At 38.8% G+C, this 14,839-nt stretch overlaps 1 protein-coding gene across 1 annotated transcript; it reads left to right on the top strand.

Moving 5' to 3' along the window:
* The first annotated feature begins 1,713 nt into the window (after positions 1 to 1,713).
* LOC124148491 (activating transcription factor 3-like) lies at positions 1,714 to 13,690 on the top strand. The gene is made up of 4 exons (XM_046519601.2): positions 1,714 to 1,845; positions 10,151 to 10,581; positions 11,163 to 11,270; positions 11,802 to 13,690. Exons 2-4 carry the CDS (start codon positions 10,153 to 10,155, stop codon positions 11,940 to 11,942), a joined length of 678 nt encoding a protein of 225 aa, XP_046375557.2. The 5' UTR covers positions 1,714 to 1,845; positions 10,151 to 10,152; the 3' UTR covers positions 11,943 to 13,690.
* The last annotated feature ends 1,149 nt before the right edge of the window (positions 13,691 to 14,839 follow it).

The following is a 14,839-nucleotide window of genomic DNA, read 5'->3' as shown; positions in this document are numbered from 1 at the left end:
CATTTTACCTCTGATTCGGTTGGGTCTCCGTGGTCCGTAAGTTCCTAAGATAACGTTCGACTTATCCGCGTGTTGGACACATCCGAAAACAGATTCTAAACGTCATCCCCAACATCAACAGCTGCGGATCCGTCATACTTCGTTTGAGATGATTTCTGACAACTTCTTTTTTTGAAAGTGTAGAAGCATGACCCACTACTTTCATTTGTCATTTTCGACACAAAATATGTTCGAGACAACCGACCTTTTACACATAATATTCGACAGATTCTAAGTTAAATAATGATAATTATTTAAAGGAATTCCCGGAGCCGGAAAATTACTTCGTTAACTCGATACGTCAGTGTTTGGCGTTTAAGGAGTTGTGTATGAATGTGTACTTGACTATAAATCAACAGGAATAAACAACGAAACAACGCTTAACAAACAGTACACGTGTATAAATAAACACGCCTTAATTGTATTAAAATATGAATTCATGAAATCTTAAACAATCCGAGTCGTCAAATTATTATAGCAGCTTCTCATCATAAAATGTGTCCACTACTTTGAAAAAAAGTACTGTTACGTTTATCACGAAAATGTATTTATTTTTATAACCATATGTTTCCTTCCTCTCATCAACCCACAGTGTTTTCTGTACAGAATGAGTGAGTCAGTACAAGTCTGGTTCGGCAATGTCCCGGCAATTATATAGCGGTTCTGTATAGTATCGATTTTGTATTGTGCAGACTGTATAGCGATTTGGCAAAGTACAGAATGTATATAGCGACTCTGTATAATACAGATTTTATACTGAGGGGCAAAAGAAAGGATACGGAGTTGTTGTTTTTTATGTAAATAAAAAAGGAAAGAACTGAAGTTAAATGTGACTATGTCTATGACAATGACCCCTACCATGTCTTATATGTAAGTTTGAGCTGAAAAAAGCAAATATTTTTATTTTTAAAGATAAGATTTCTAAGATACCCATCAGCAGTTGTGTATTATGCGAATAGTTTGTTTTTTTATTTTTAAATGTTTTAAATCAAATTATGTTCTATAATATTTATACCAAGAAGAAGTATTCTGTGAATTCTGACTAATCGCCAGCACAGTTCATACGACATCGCTAATATAAGATATATATTTAATTATGATTATGATAAAATTAAACTAAGAGGTAAAAATTATTTTGTTGTTAGTTTATTATACCTATTTTATGTTGTACCGATTTTGGCGATTCTGAATGGTACAGATTCTATACCGATTCTATATGGTACAGATTATATAACGATTCCTTATAATGCATGTAGTACTATAGATCTATATAGTACCAATTCTGGGCAGTATTACCCAGAGCTCATATATGCTGACAAACATTTAGACACGAGTTTTGGTTATTATTGTAAAACACCATTAATGTCTTGAAAATGACTGACTGAATATCAAGCCATATTACTTTTTTTCTAAACCAGTATTCTCTTAAGTGCTTTTCCCCTCTACTCTTACATAAATTCACAAGTGTATTATTCTAATGAACACAATAACATAAAGAGGCAGGGATAAGGTTTATTAAACCTGTATCAGAAAACCACCATTAATATGTAGCAGAACTTGTATGCTATAGCACTTCCCTCGAAACCGGAATATTTAAACTTGTAAAGAGAATTTACATTTTCAAACACGAAATATTTCCGCAATCTTTTTATCTTGACCGTCGTTCTAAACGTATATGCACCCCAACAGCTTCCAAACGTGCAGTCCCCTTGGCAAGTCACGTGATTCCTAAAGGGGCCAGAGCGCCCAACACAACCCAGTTTCACTGTTGGCGGTACCCGACCTTGGCGACACGAGATGTACAAGGTAACGTGTATTCACTGTCATATGTGTGTAGTGTGTAGTGTGCCCGCGACGAACACCTGGCGTCAGTACACCCGTCAAATAGACACCCAATGCGTGTATATTCACAACTACATGCATCCGGTAATAAATGTCATGCTTGATTGCGTGGTTGGGGGATAATGATACTTTGTCTTGTACAAATACACGAGTAAATGTGACAAACAGAATGCTATAAAAAGCTGTGTGATAACAGACAGCGGCCATATACGAGGTCTCTGTAATACACAACAATAAACTAGGAGGTCGTGAAAGCAGCCCTCGTGTGTTTCGGTAACATTATCATAGCGACAGGAACGAGTTCGGGGTCAAACCGATTGCTTAGATAGCTCTATCTCTAAAGGTGATATGTTTCGTACTATATTATATGAATATTTATAGGACAATTAAAGGATTTTGTTAAGTTATAAATTTTGAGTTAGAAACTGAGGTAAGCGTGTGAAAAGTCAACCCTGTTGTGGTGCTGCACCCATTGTTTAGATAACACAATGTTATCAATCTGTGACTTCATGAACACTTGTTATCGTCATATCGTGATGTAATCAAATCTGTGACTTCATGAACATTTGTTAACGTCATTTCGTAATGTTATCAATCTGTGACTTCATGAACACTTGTTATCGTCATATCGTGATGTTATCAAATCTGTGACATCATGAACATTTGTTAACGTCATTTCGTAATGTTATCAATCTGTGACTTCATGAACACTTGTTAACGTCATATCGTAATGTTATCAATCTATGACTTCATGAACACCTGTTCACGTCATATCGTAATGTTATCAATCTGTGACTTCATGAACACTTGTCAACGTCATATCGTAATGTTATCAATCTGGGACTTCATGAACACTTGTTAACGTCATATCGTAATGTTATCAATCTGTGACTTCATGAACACTTGTCAACGTCATATCGTAATGTTATCATTCTGTGACTTCATGAACATTTGTTAACGTCATATCGTAATGTTATCAAAAATGTGACTTCATGAACACTTGCTAACGTCATATCGTAATGTTATCAATCTGCGACGTCATTAACACTTGTTAACGTCATATCGTAATTGTATCAATCTGGGACTTCATGAACACTTGTTAACGTCATATCGTAATGTTATCAATCTGTGACTTCATGAACATTTGTTAAGGTCATATCGTAATGTTATCAATCTGTGACTTCATGAACACTTGTTAACGTCATATCGTAACGTTATCAATCTGTGACTTCATGAACATTTGTTAACGTCATATCGTAATGTTATCAATCTGTGATTTCATGAACACTTGTTAGCGTCATATCGTAATGTTATTAATCTGTGACTTCATTAACACTTGTTAACGTCATATCGTAATGTTATCAATCTGTGACTTCATGAACACTTGTTAACGTCATATCGTAATGTTATCAATCTGTGGCTTCATGAATACTTGTTAGCGTCATATCGTGATGTTATCAATCTGTGGCTTCATGAATACTTGTTAGCGTCATATCGTGATGTTATCAAATCTGTGACTTTATGAATACTTGTTAACGTCATATCGTAATGTTATCAATTTGTGACTACATGAATACTTGTTAACGTCATATCGTAATGTTATCAATCTGTGACTTCATGAATACTTGTTAACGTCATATCGTAATGTTATCAATTTGTGACTTCATGAATACTTGTTAACGTCATATCGTGATGTTATCAATTTGTGACTTCATGAACACTTGTTTACGTCATATCGTAATGTCATGAGGGGTGGTCGGGTTGCCTAGTGGTTAAAGCGTTCGCTCGTCACGCCGAAGACCTGGGTGCGAATCCCGACATGGGTACAATGTGTGAAGCCCATTTCTGGTGTCCCCCTCCGTGATATTGCTGGAATATTGCTAAAAGCGGCGTAAAACCAAACTCACTCACTCACTCGTAATGTCATGAATATTGAAGCAATGTGACTTCATATCTGACCAATCAGATTTGAGATTCGCTGACATGCAGATGTGCAAATATCGGTATAAGTGATTGTTCTCGGTTTCTGAATACTTTATTCACAGTAGCGTCTATACAAGGCTGAATTGTTTTACTTATTGATATAATAGTAACCTTATATTAGGCGCAGCTCTGCAATACATTGCTATAAGTGTTCTGTAAAGTATGAAAGAATATAACAAATCATAAGTAATGCATTGATTTGTGCGTTGTGTTTGTATACCAGAGAGAGAGAGAGAGAGAGAGAGAGAGAGAGAGAGAGAGAGAGAGAGAGAGAATGAGAGAGCGATGATCTTTTGATAGTATTATTGACAAATATATGACGAATATGTGACGAAAATGAAATGAGAGATTGATATTTGAAATTGAAAATATATTAATAGAAAAGTTAGGTTGACATTAAAAGAAATACTTACAAGTGTCATGTCCACATCTCCAACACCAGACAACCCATAAACAACACATTTGCAGCTATCAATGATACCATAGTACATCACGTGACACCAGTCACCGACAGCAACAATCAATAGTCCACCTGACGGAGCACTGCCAAATAAGGCAGATCCTGGTTGCCTTACAAGGGCATCCATGGAGAGGTTCGGACGGTGTGGACCAGACCGTACGGCGTGTATGTACGGACAGACCCGATGTTGTGATCACAAACCCATTTATGGAAATATCAGCTGGGTAAATAGCGCACTATGGGATAAGACGTGTCTCGATTATGACCCAGTTTAAATGCCCCAACCTTATATGGCTATGCACCGCCAGAACGTATTTCATGCACATCGACATATAATTTCACGAACATGAATGTGTAGTCTGCAAAACGGGACTTTCCCACAGTCAACACATATGGCTTCCCGTGTACACCAAGGTACGTCCGTTTAAACTCTTGCATCTACAGTTAACAAAACTATAAGTTCAGATTAGATCCACAATTCTGAAAACCAGAGGGGCTCGAGGGGTTGGAGGTAGATTTGTAGAGTTGTTGGGGGTAGATTTTGGGGAGGTGGACTGTTTTGATTAAACGTAAAAAAATTAAAATTGACCTTAAAGTCACGTCAAGTATGCTGTCGTGGACTGGGTAATATATATATATATATATATATATATATATATATATATATATATATATATATATATATATATATACGCAATTGTTAGAAGTATCCTAATTCTTAAAATTTACTTCTTAATTGCATCTAGTTATCTGGGAAAGATTGTGTAGACGTGTAAATGAAAGTTATAAAATGCATTGAAATGAACGGGTTTTTTTATTTTATATTTAATTAAAAGTTGATTAAAAAGCCAATGACATTATTGTGTTTTCAGTTTATGAATTCCATACTACATGTAGTCGTGATCAGAAAGATTAGGGATATTATGTGACATTTATATGTCACCAAGGACAAGTTTAAACTGCAGTTGTATTGAACAACTTTAAGATGTCAAAGGTCAGGTAAAATTCCCATGGAAATACGTGTTTTAAAGTTCAAATAAACCATCGCAAATTGACGCCATGTAACGTCAAAATTATTACCATATTGCAAAAGAACACATTGAGAGATATAAAACAACTGTTACGTTAATATTACCAAGGCTACAAAAAGTTGCACTTGTTGAAACACTTCCAACCAAAGAAACTGTAAGGGGGGTAACTCTTGAGATCTTGTCGAGCACATACAGTGCATCGGCAGGGCTGACGTATCACAACTTCGAAGCGTACGTACAATCTAAGATATTTACTCTCTTCTTAACAAGAAAGAATCGATAACATATATTTTAAATTACAACACAGACGAGGAACACTGACGATGATGTAATATAATTACCTCTTTGTGCAACCACAAGCATATTTATAAATGTATCCATCGTGCATATGATAAAGTGTATTAAACACAGACACAACACTGCCACCCCACGAGAAAGAACGAAATGCATTGCTATGACCCCACCACAGAGCAAGCACACGACATGCAGAAACATGAAAGCTCACACAACGTCCGAGAACAAACCTGTATGGCCTTCCGCAGCTCAAACACAAGAGAAGACATCGTCAATGTTGCGATAAGAAAGAAATATCACCAAAAAGATGATGCTCTCAGTTCAATAAAACACTGGTCCTAACAAGGCTTTGGTTAATCGCTGACACATAAATACATCACAGTTGTACACAGATTGATATTTGTGAATTTGTGAAGACATCGTAAATGTTGAGATAAGAAAGCAATATCACCAAAAAGATGATGCTCTCAGTTCAATAAAACACTGGTCCTAACAAGGCTTTGGTTAATCGCTGACACATAAATACATCACAGTTGTACACAGATTGATATTTGTGAATTTGTGAAGACATCGTAAATGTTGCGATAAGAAAGCAATATCACCAAAAAGATGATGCTCTCAGTTCAATAAAACACTGGTCCTAATAAGGCTTTGGTTAATCGCTGACACATAAATACATCACAGTTGTACACAGTCGGTGCTCAACCCGAAAAGAAATATTAGCATAATATTTTCGGGTTATTTTATATATATTTGTCCAATCTGCCAACAGAGGGCGCTGGCATAACCGGGCTTGGCGGAAATAGCCGAACATGAGATTGATGTTTGTCTTGAGGTAGACCATTTAATTCGACCGATTCCACACATTGAAAAATAAAACATTTTACAATTTATTTCGTTCCGCTGCTATTTCCGAGTGTTGGTCATACGTTTTTATTTCATAGATGAAAATAAGAGGCAACAGTTCGCAAAGGAGAAAATTGGTTAAACTATTTTTTTAGTTCGATAATGATAAATAAAAAAAATATATAAATCTACCCCCTCTACCTACAATGAATTATGAGAAACAAGAGTCTCGTGTATGTTCTGATGACACAACATAGAAAACTAACATCTAGCTCACGGAAACGGAAATAACGAAAATTCTCTTTTATCACGAAAATCAATTTTTCATATTTCCTCTACCTTCATTCTGCCTTCTACTATCAAACTGACACTTTCCTTTAAAACATCAATTGATAATAAACACTATTTACTGCATGGTACACGCAAAATGAAAGACATATTTCGTCATAATCCTTTTGTCAGAGCTTTCCTTGAATGCGCAGTATGTGTGTTGATGGTGAGATTATGTACTATGCCATATGATATGTGGACACCGTTCAAAATATCGGCCAGCGCTGTACTTATCAATTATATTACCATGTAGTAATATACTACACATATTAAATTTGCTTCGAAAGCCGACAGCGTTATATGCATAACAAGCTGCACTGAACAAAAGCCGGTTCGGGCGGTGTCTTATCACGTGATCAGGTAACTGGCACAAGGGGAATCCCCTGTCAAGAGCCGCGGGACACTGAGCATGCGCGAAGATAGGATGTGAGTCAGCAAATGTTCATAGTTATTTATAACGTATTACAAATTACACGTGGAATGCCGTCATCCTTGAACACTGTGTACAGTGTCTCATCATCAGCTTTCATTCCGACCTGATTCCAAGAGCTTAGTAGTCATGGTAACATTGATTATCAGAATGTGCTTCACGTGCCTATTACACCGATGTCTATGTTTACAAACAATCAGGTTACTATAGATACAAAGAAATACACATATCAACAAACAGAATACCATGTCTTGCTTAGCATGACCGTCACAACAATAACACTAACAAGAGATCATGCAGTAGAGATCATCACAACCATGAAATAAACAAGAGATCATATGGTACACATACCATACCAGTACACCATGTTTTTAAAGACGATCACAACAAACCTAAACACGCACATGAAAAAAACACATTTTGTAGGACTTCATAATAATTCACACACAACATGCACAATTGATAAAGGATAGTGTACGTTATATATAAACTACCTGAAATAAAGGAATAACGGTTAATCCTAATCCGAGTTCACTAAATAATCAATATCACAAATCTACTTTTAAAACGACAGAGCAAAGCCATGCGGGCAAGACCGATAACCAGACATTTAGGTTTTGTCTGGTGGTATTCGACAATAAATATGAAACATCGAACTGCATATTGTCAAACACAAAATCAACTATAAATCATCATGGATGGAAGTAGATGGTGATATGTAAAAATATTACCTCGCCATCCTGCCTTTAGTAAAGGTATCCACCTAATGCTGTGGGATATCTACTGTTGGGGACGGGGCGTCAATATAACGTGCATTAGTCATCCGATCCCTGTGTGTCATGCTAAATTTCCCTAAACATTGCCCAGAGCGGGACTGTCAACAGTGACGGAATCACAGTACACGTGGCTCGTTGTTATCCCAGGAATTGGGATATCTGAATTTGAAAATTACTCACTCTTTCCTTCAGCATTTGGGATTGAAGAAGCATGAGTTAATATTATTATTACCCTGCAGCGGTGTAGCGGACGACCCCCTTTTACCTGCGCTATGACTAATTCATTCATGACTGTGAGTCACTTCGGCCATCATGACATTGACAAGCCGGCCGCTAAATACAAACATGCCCGCCACAGCGATGAAAAAGCTAGTTTCAATTTCCCTCAATAAATCAAGATCGTGTTTCGTTGTGATTCGAAAGAGTTGACCGTCGGTTAGAAGATACGAAATTCTTTGCATATAATTTGGGGTGTATTTACTATTATTCAGGTACGAATACATGACCTAGATTGTGACGTCATATCGCCAGTTTGGTCACGTGGGGTATGGCTCTGTTACTGAAAATAGCAACGTGTTCCCCGAGTATAAAACCGCAGGCCGCGTCGTTTGGTGTTTAGATTGAACTCATATCCTCGTCCTGTTGTCCATGTCAGCTGTATTTTACTAACTTCTCTCAATCTTTATTCCTCCCAAAGCAACTGGACAGGATTTACTGTGCTAATTGTAGACGTTTAACGCAAGCGAATGTTCTAGACGATCACAGGTGAGTGTTGTTTATGCATGGCACGTGATTTAACGTAGGCGGCTTGACACAACTGCAGCAGGAATGCCACTGACGAAATAGTAAAGTTACTCGATAACCTTTAAATTTAATTAAATCTGCTTCAAATGTAGTTGACATGGAATGGCTTTGGATAAGGGCATCCACGCCATGGCTATAAGTCCTCGATCTACATTGAATGCTATCAAAGCGAGTAAAATTGGATTGCGAAATACTACAACTCAGCATGATATCGCCGTTGTTTTGACTACCATTGCTTAGTGTATGAAATTGTTAGCCGTTAGACACATATTGGTACCCCAGTTGTAGAGTCTGACTACACGGTGTTCATCGTTTATTGATGTTGCAATAAAATATTGTTTAATATGATGTTATACGGTGACGAAACATGTTCATTCATACATCGTGGTATGTCGACGTCAGCACGTTTGATTGCGCAACCCTCTACCCTGTCACGAAGGCATGCGACCCCTACCAATCCCACTCCCAGTTACTGGACCGCGTATGCTCAGGAGGGGCACTTGTCAGACCACCGTCACGTGCTGTGGGGTCGGGGTCAGCATGAATGAATCCCCCCCCCGACACACACACACACACACACATCAATACTTTCATTCATTGTTGGTTAACGCTGCGATATTATCGACTGTGTTCCACTTGTAATGTTGTACCCTTTGGAGTTTTTTTCGACAGAGATGTTTTTTTGTTTTTTTTGTTAAGTCTTAAATATCATGGTTCATGAACTCATTCAAAGTCAATTGTATTTTTTACGATTACTATTTTGTCAAAATAGTTGTTCTTACTCCTTCTCTCAGATGTTGGGCGGTCGGGTAGCCTAGTGGTTTAAGCGTTCGCTCGTCTCGCCGAAGAGCCTGGATCGATTCCCTACATGGGTACAATGTGTGAAGCCCATTTCTGGTGTCCCCCGCCGTGATATTGCTGGAATATTGCTACAAGCGGCGTAAAACCATACTCACTCACTCACTCAGATGTCGGGACAACATGGGAGGGGTGGGAATCTGACCCTAGGGTCCTGTTGAAAAAAACCGTTCTTAACCCACCATGCCTCTTGACCAATTTTTATTATATTTTTCTTTTAAATATAGAACCAATGGGTTAGTGTGAGTATTGTTTTTCGCTGCTTTCAGAATAATACAGTGATTTCACGGCTGAGGTCACGAGTACGGGGCTTTTTCCTAGTTGGGAGCCGAACCTGGGTCTTGGGTATAACGAGCGTATGCTTCCTCATTATTAGGCTCCTGACCGCCCTGCGCGGCTAGGTATCAAACATTCAATCGAGATTTCGGGCATTACTGTCTAGTTTTTCTGTCAACAGTTATGAGGGAAACATTGGCGTTTGAGCTGCTCACATCCATGATGAACGACGATTGGCGAGCTGATTCTCCCATTCCCTCAACCTCCCAGGACACCGTCGACTCTATCATCGGCTTCAGCAACGACGACCTGAGAGTGGACACCGGTGAAGTGACCATCGATCCCAGCTATGAAGAGACGTTACAGAGCTTATACAGTGAGGAGGATTCACAGTCAGACCCTTTGTGGAACCCGAACTCAACATCCACCGCCAGCTCAACAGTAGGGGGAGACAACTCTCTGGACTTCCTGTCTGATGACTGTTTCCTGGAAGCGTCAATGACTGATGTTGTCAAGGGGTCACTGAAGTCACGTATTCATGCAAAACGACTGGCATCTGGCCAAGAGGAGATCAGTGTGGACCTCAGTCGATCCATCTCTCCCAAAGAACCGGTACGTTTCAAATAATACATGACCCTACAATATTACGTCCCAGGAATAATATCTGTTCCGTAAATAACACAGGTTCAGAGAAATAGGCAGCAGATTAGGCAATAATGGTTTTTTTAATTTTTGTTGTTGTTGTTGTTTTTTGTATGGCAATACTTTCATAGAAATGTGAATAAAACTCACTATTCCTCCCTTGTGGTCCTATGTTGTATGGAACAAGCACCCGGACATCAAGTGTCATCGTATTTTGGTAATTTAGGTAGGGAGACGTAAGAATTAATTAAGTGATCAGTAAATCAACTATCATAATTAGATATTTCCAAAACAGATTTGTACTTATGACAAACATGTAATAATCATGTTGTGGCCTTAACGATGCAGTGCAAATTACCTCCAAATGTTCCTCACGCCTTGACCATTTCCTTTTGTCTGCGAGGAAGATGTCAACTCATCTTTGCTGACGTTTCAAACGTGCTCTGTCCAACTCTTCATCTCACAAACCGCTTCCATCAGCTTTAATCGCAGACGCCCACAGATGTTTCCAGCAAGTAGACTGTTTCCACAATGCCGCCATTTTGTTTCAGCTGACAGGGGAAGACCTCCAGTTACACATGGAACGCAAGGAGAAGAACAGGGTGGCTGCGCAGAAGTGTCGCACCAAGAAACGGGAGCGTGCAGAGCATCTGGAACATGTAGGTAGATTTAGGTATTTTGTTGATAGACTATGGCAAACGTTACTTACTAATGCGAGGAAATGGAATCATTGCTGTTGTATGGAAAATTGGGCCGAGGAGGAAATGTTTTTTTAAAACTGTATTAAGTATCAAATTGGAAAATTGGGCCATGGAGTAATGTTTTTTTAAGGCTGCAGTTAGTATTTGGAAATTGGGTCAAGGAGTAGATGTTTTAGGCTGTATTTAGTATTATAAAAGCTATATTACACAATCTATGAATAATTGAGGCCGTATCAGACAAACTAGTGGGTGATAACATTATCGATGTGGGGTACATTTTCACACAATCATCACGGTGACACAATGGTGTGCCCTTTCAGCATTATGGTTGGTTCTGAGGAGAGGCATAGTGTATACTAGGGATACCAATCCTCATTTTCCTACACAGCTGTTAAATAACTGAAAGTAGCTATAATAACTAGTATGGATCATGAATAACTTCCCATGTTCTGGTCAGATGTGCTAATGGTCAGGTGTATTTGTCCACAGGACATCAGCCGCCTGGAGAACAAACAGGATCATCTGAAGGATGAGATTCAGCGCCTGCGGGACGAAAGGGAACACCTGGAAGAGGTCATCAACATCCACAGTGTCGTCTGCCCTAAGATCAGGAAGATCTCCGACTCCTAAGATCCTGAAGGTCAAGGTTGTGACTGTTTTTAGACAATGCCCGATCTTACGATATATTGCGGTATGAACTATGGCTCAACTGGCAGCTCGTCTGTGACGTCAGAAACTGCGTCTACGATCTACTCGTATCTACGATGGTAACATGGACGAGAGAAGATTGGTACTTCCGAAGAAAGGAATTTGATAGGGAGGTGTCTCTTCTGTGACAACTGGGGCATAGGCTGCTCCACAATGGTTGCCACAAGAGGCACTATCATGAACTAACATGGTGATTTTCACAAGGAAAGTGGAGTCGTATTGTATTGATCTTATAATATGCACCCACTGTGTATTTGATAAGCCAGTATACAGTAGTATAGCAGTATGTGTTTAGAATATACCAAGTAGTCTGAGGGGCATTATTACATCGACATCCACGACAATAGCATCTCTGTCATGTATGTGTCTAGTTTTAAGGTTGTGTGCGTAGGGAAATCCGCAAACTTCACTGAAGGAGTATGGATGCTGGATTGAAGACATAAAGTGTAGAAGTACAGGATTAAAGATAGGGACACTGGATAAAATGTACGGATATATGAGGTAAAAATATATTGGATTATGGGCATATTAAGGTGTAGAAATACAAAATAAAAGACACTGGGAATTGGAATACTGTATGAAACGTAGGGACATTGGATTAAAAACATGGGAGTACTGAATTAATACTGGAATTTAGGTACCACGTGCAGGCGTACTTGATTAAAGATCCGGTGTGTGGAACAACTTGATTTCGAGTGCCAGTGGATTAAAGGTAAACCCAGAAGAATACTGGAGTAAGAGCGTGGCCTGTAGATATATTCGGTTAAGGTATAGAGTACTATAACTAAAGTCAAGTGTAGGCGTAGTGCAGAAAATACAAAGGATGGACGTCATTAGGCAATGTACTCCTGGTTGCATTTATTGCGAAATAATCCCATACGGAAATATGATGTATGGATTCTTAGACCTACAAGATTTGTGTAACCCATTGTGTTAATTAGGAATGGTTAATGTATTATACCCATTTTTGATTCAGCTCTTAAATATTACTGACATGATACAACTGTGAAGGCTGATCTTCACGTATAAGTGGTGCCTTACAATGCAAGACAAAGCCCTGCAGTTGACTTATGCAAGACCGTGGCTCCAATGTTGATGTGTTTTTTGTAAAGTCTGTGTCAGCTGTAACCAAAACCTTAATAGTACATACTTGATCTGTGTAAAACTTGCCAACTTTTTTCACCATCATCATATTTCCATTTAAAAATCGTATTTTTCTAACCTTTCAAACATTCGTCGGAATCTCTGGGTAATACTCCCTACACTGTAAGTGCCGACCCTGCTGCTGAGCTCGGAGACGGGGACGAGGGTGGAATGTCGCCATTACCCGACCCCCCACCCCTCGCCCCACCCCTCGCCCCACCCAGGCAGCTGAGAACGAGACTGAGGGAATCAGTGTGTTTGAAGAACCGCGTGGTGCGTGCTGAACGTGACATGAATGACTCCATGGTTGTGGCGACGGTGTTAGAACTTGGAAGAGGAACAGGAAGAAGAATGGGCTTCAAATGACTATGAATGAGAGACATGAGATCGACAATTGTTTTTATCTATTTATGAATGTATGTTATGATCGCTGAGCGTGTTGTCACGTAGATTGAATATGAACGGTGTTAACGGCGTGTTTATGTTGTTATATGTTTGTTTTTTAAATATAATTGTTTCTATTCCTATTTTGTCTGTTTTCGTGTGTTCATTTATATCAGATCGTTGATTCTGTTGTGAAGGAGCAACTATATGGATAAGCATACACAGTGTTGTTCATTCGCAACACGTAAAGCTAGGATATGGATAAGCATACACAGTGTTGTTCATTCTCAACACGTAAAGCTAGGATATGGATAAGCATACACAGCGTTGTTCATTCTCAACACGTAAAGCTAGGATATGGATAAGCATACACAGTGTTGTTCATTCTCAACACGTAAAGCTAGGATATGGATAAGCATACATAGTGTTGTTCATTCTCAACACGTAAAGCTAGGATATGGATAAGCATACACAGTGTTGTTCATTCCCAACACGTAAAGCTAGGATATGGATAAGCATACACAGTGTTGTTCATTCTCAACACGTAAAGCTAGGATATGGATAAGCATACACAGTGTTGTTCATTCTCAACACGTAAAGCTAGGATATGGATAAGCATACATAGTGTTGTTCATTCTCAACACGTAAAGCTAGGATATGGATAAGCATACACAGTGTTGTTCATTCTCAACACGTAAAGCTAGGATATGGATAAGCATACACAGTGTTGTTCATTCTCAACACGTAAAGCTAGGATATGGATAAGCATACACAGTGTTGTTCATTCGCAACACGTAAAGCTAGGATATGGATAAGCATACACAGTGTTGTTCATTCTCAACACGTAAAGCTAGGATATGGATAAGCATACACAGTGTTGTTCATTCCCAACACGTAAAGCTAGGATATGGATAAGCATACACAGTGTTGTTCATTCTCAACACGTAAAGCTAGGATATGGATAAGCATACATAGTGTTGTTCATTCTCAACACGTAAAGCTAGGATATGGATAAGCATACACAGTGTTGTTCATTCTCAACACGTAAAGCTAGGATATGGATAAGCATACACAGTTTTGTTCATTCTCAACACGTAAAGCTAGGATATGGATAAGCATACGCAGTGTTGTTCATTCCCAACACGTAAAGCTAGGATATGGATAAGCATACACAGTGTTGTTCATTCTCAACACGTAAAGCTAGGATATGGATAAGCATACACAGTGTTGTTCATTCCCAACACGTAAAGCTAGGATATGGATAAGCATACACAGTGTTGTTCATTCTCAAC

The sequence above is a fragment of the Haliotis rufescens genome, unplaced genomic scaffold, assembly GCF_023055435.1.
Source record: "Haliotis rufescens isolate VD_foot unplaced genomic scaffold, xgHalRufe1.0.p SCAF_3, whole genome shotgun sequence".
Taxonomy (NCBI): domain Eukaryota; kingdom Metazoa; phylum Mollusca; class Gastropoda; order Lepetellida; family Haliotidae; genus Haliotis; species Haliotis rufescens.
The sequence above is the reverse complement of the archived record's forward strand: the minus strand, read 5'-3'. Positions and strand labels throughout refer to the sequence as shown.

Bases quoted from the DNA above. Each gene is read 5' to 3' on its own strand.
- LOC124148491 (XM_046519601.2), top strand. From the start codon at position 10,153: ATGAGGGAAACATTGGCGTTTGAGCTGCTCACATCCATGATGAACGAC. The intron at 10,582-11,162 runs GTACGTTTCAAA...ATTTTGTTTCAG, and splicing joins CCATCTCTCCCAAAGAACCG to CTGACAGGGGAAGACCTCCA. The intron at 11,271-11,801 runs GTAGGTAGATTT...ATTTGTCCACAG, and splicing joins GTGCAGAGCATCTGGAACAT to GACATCAGCCGCCTGGAGAA.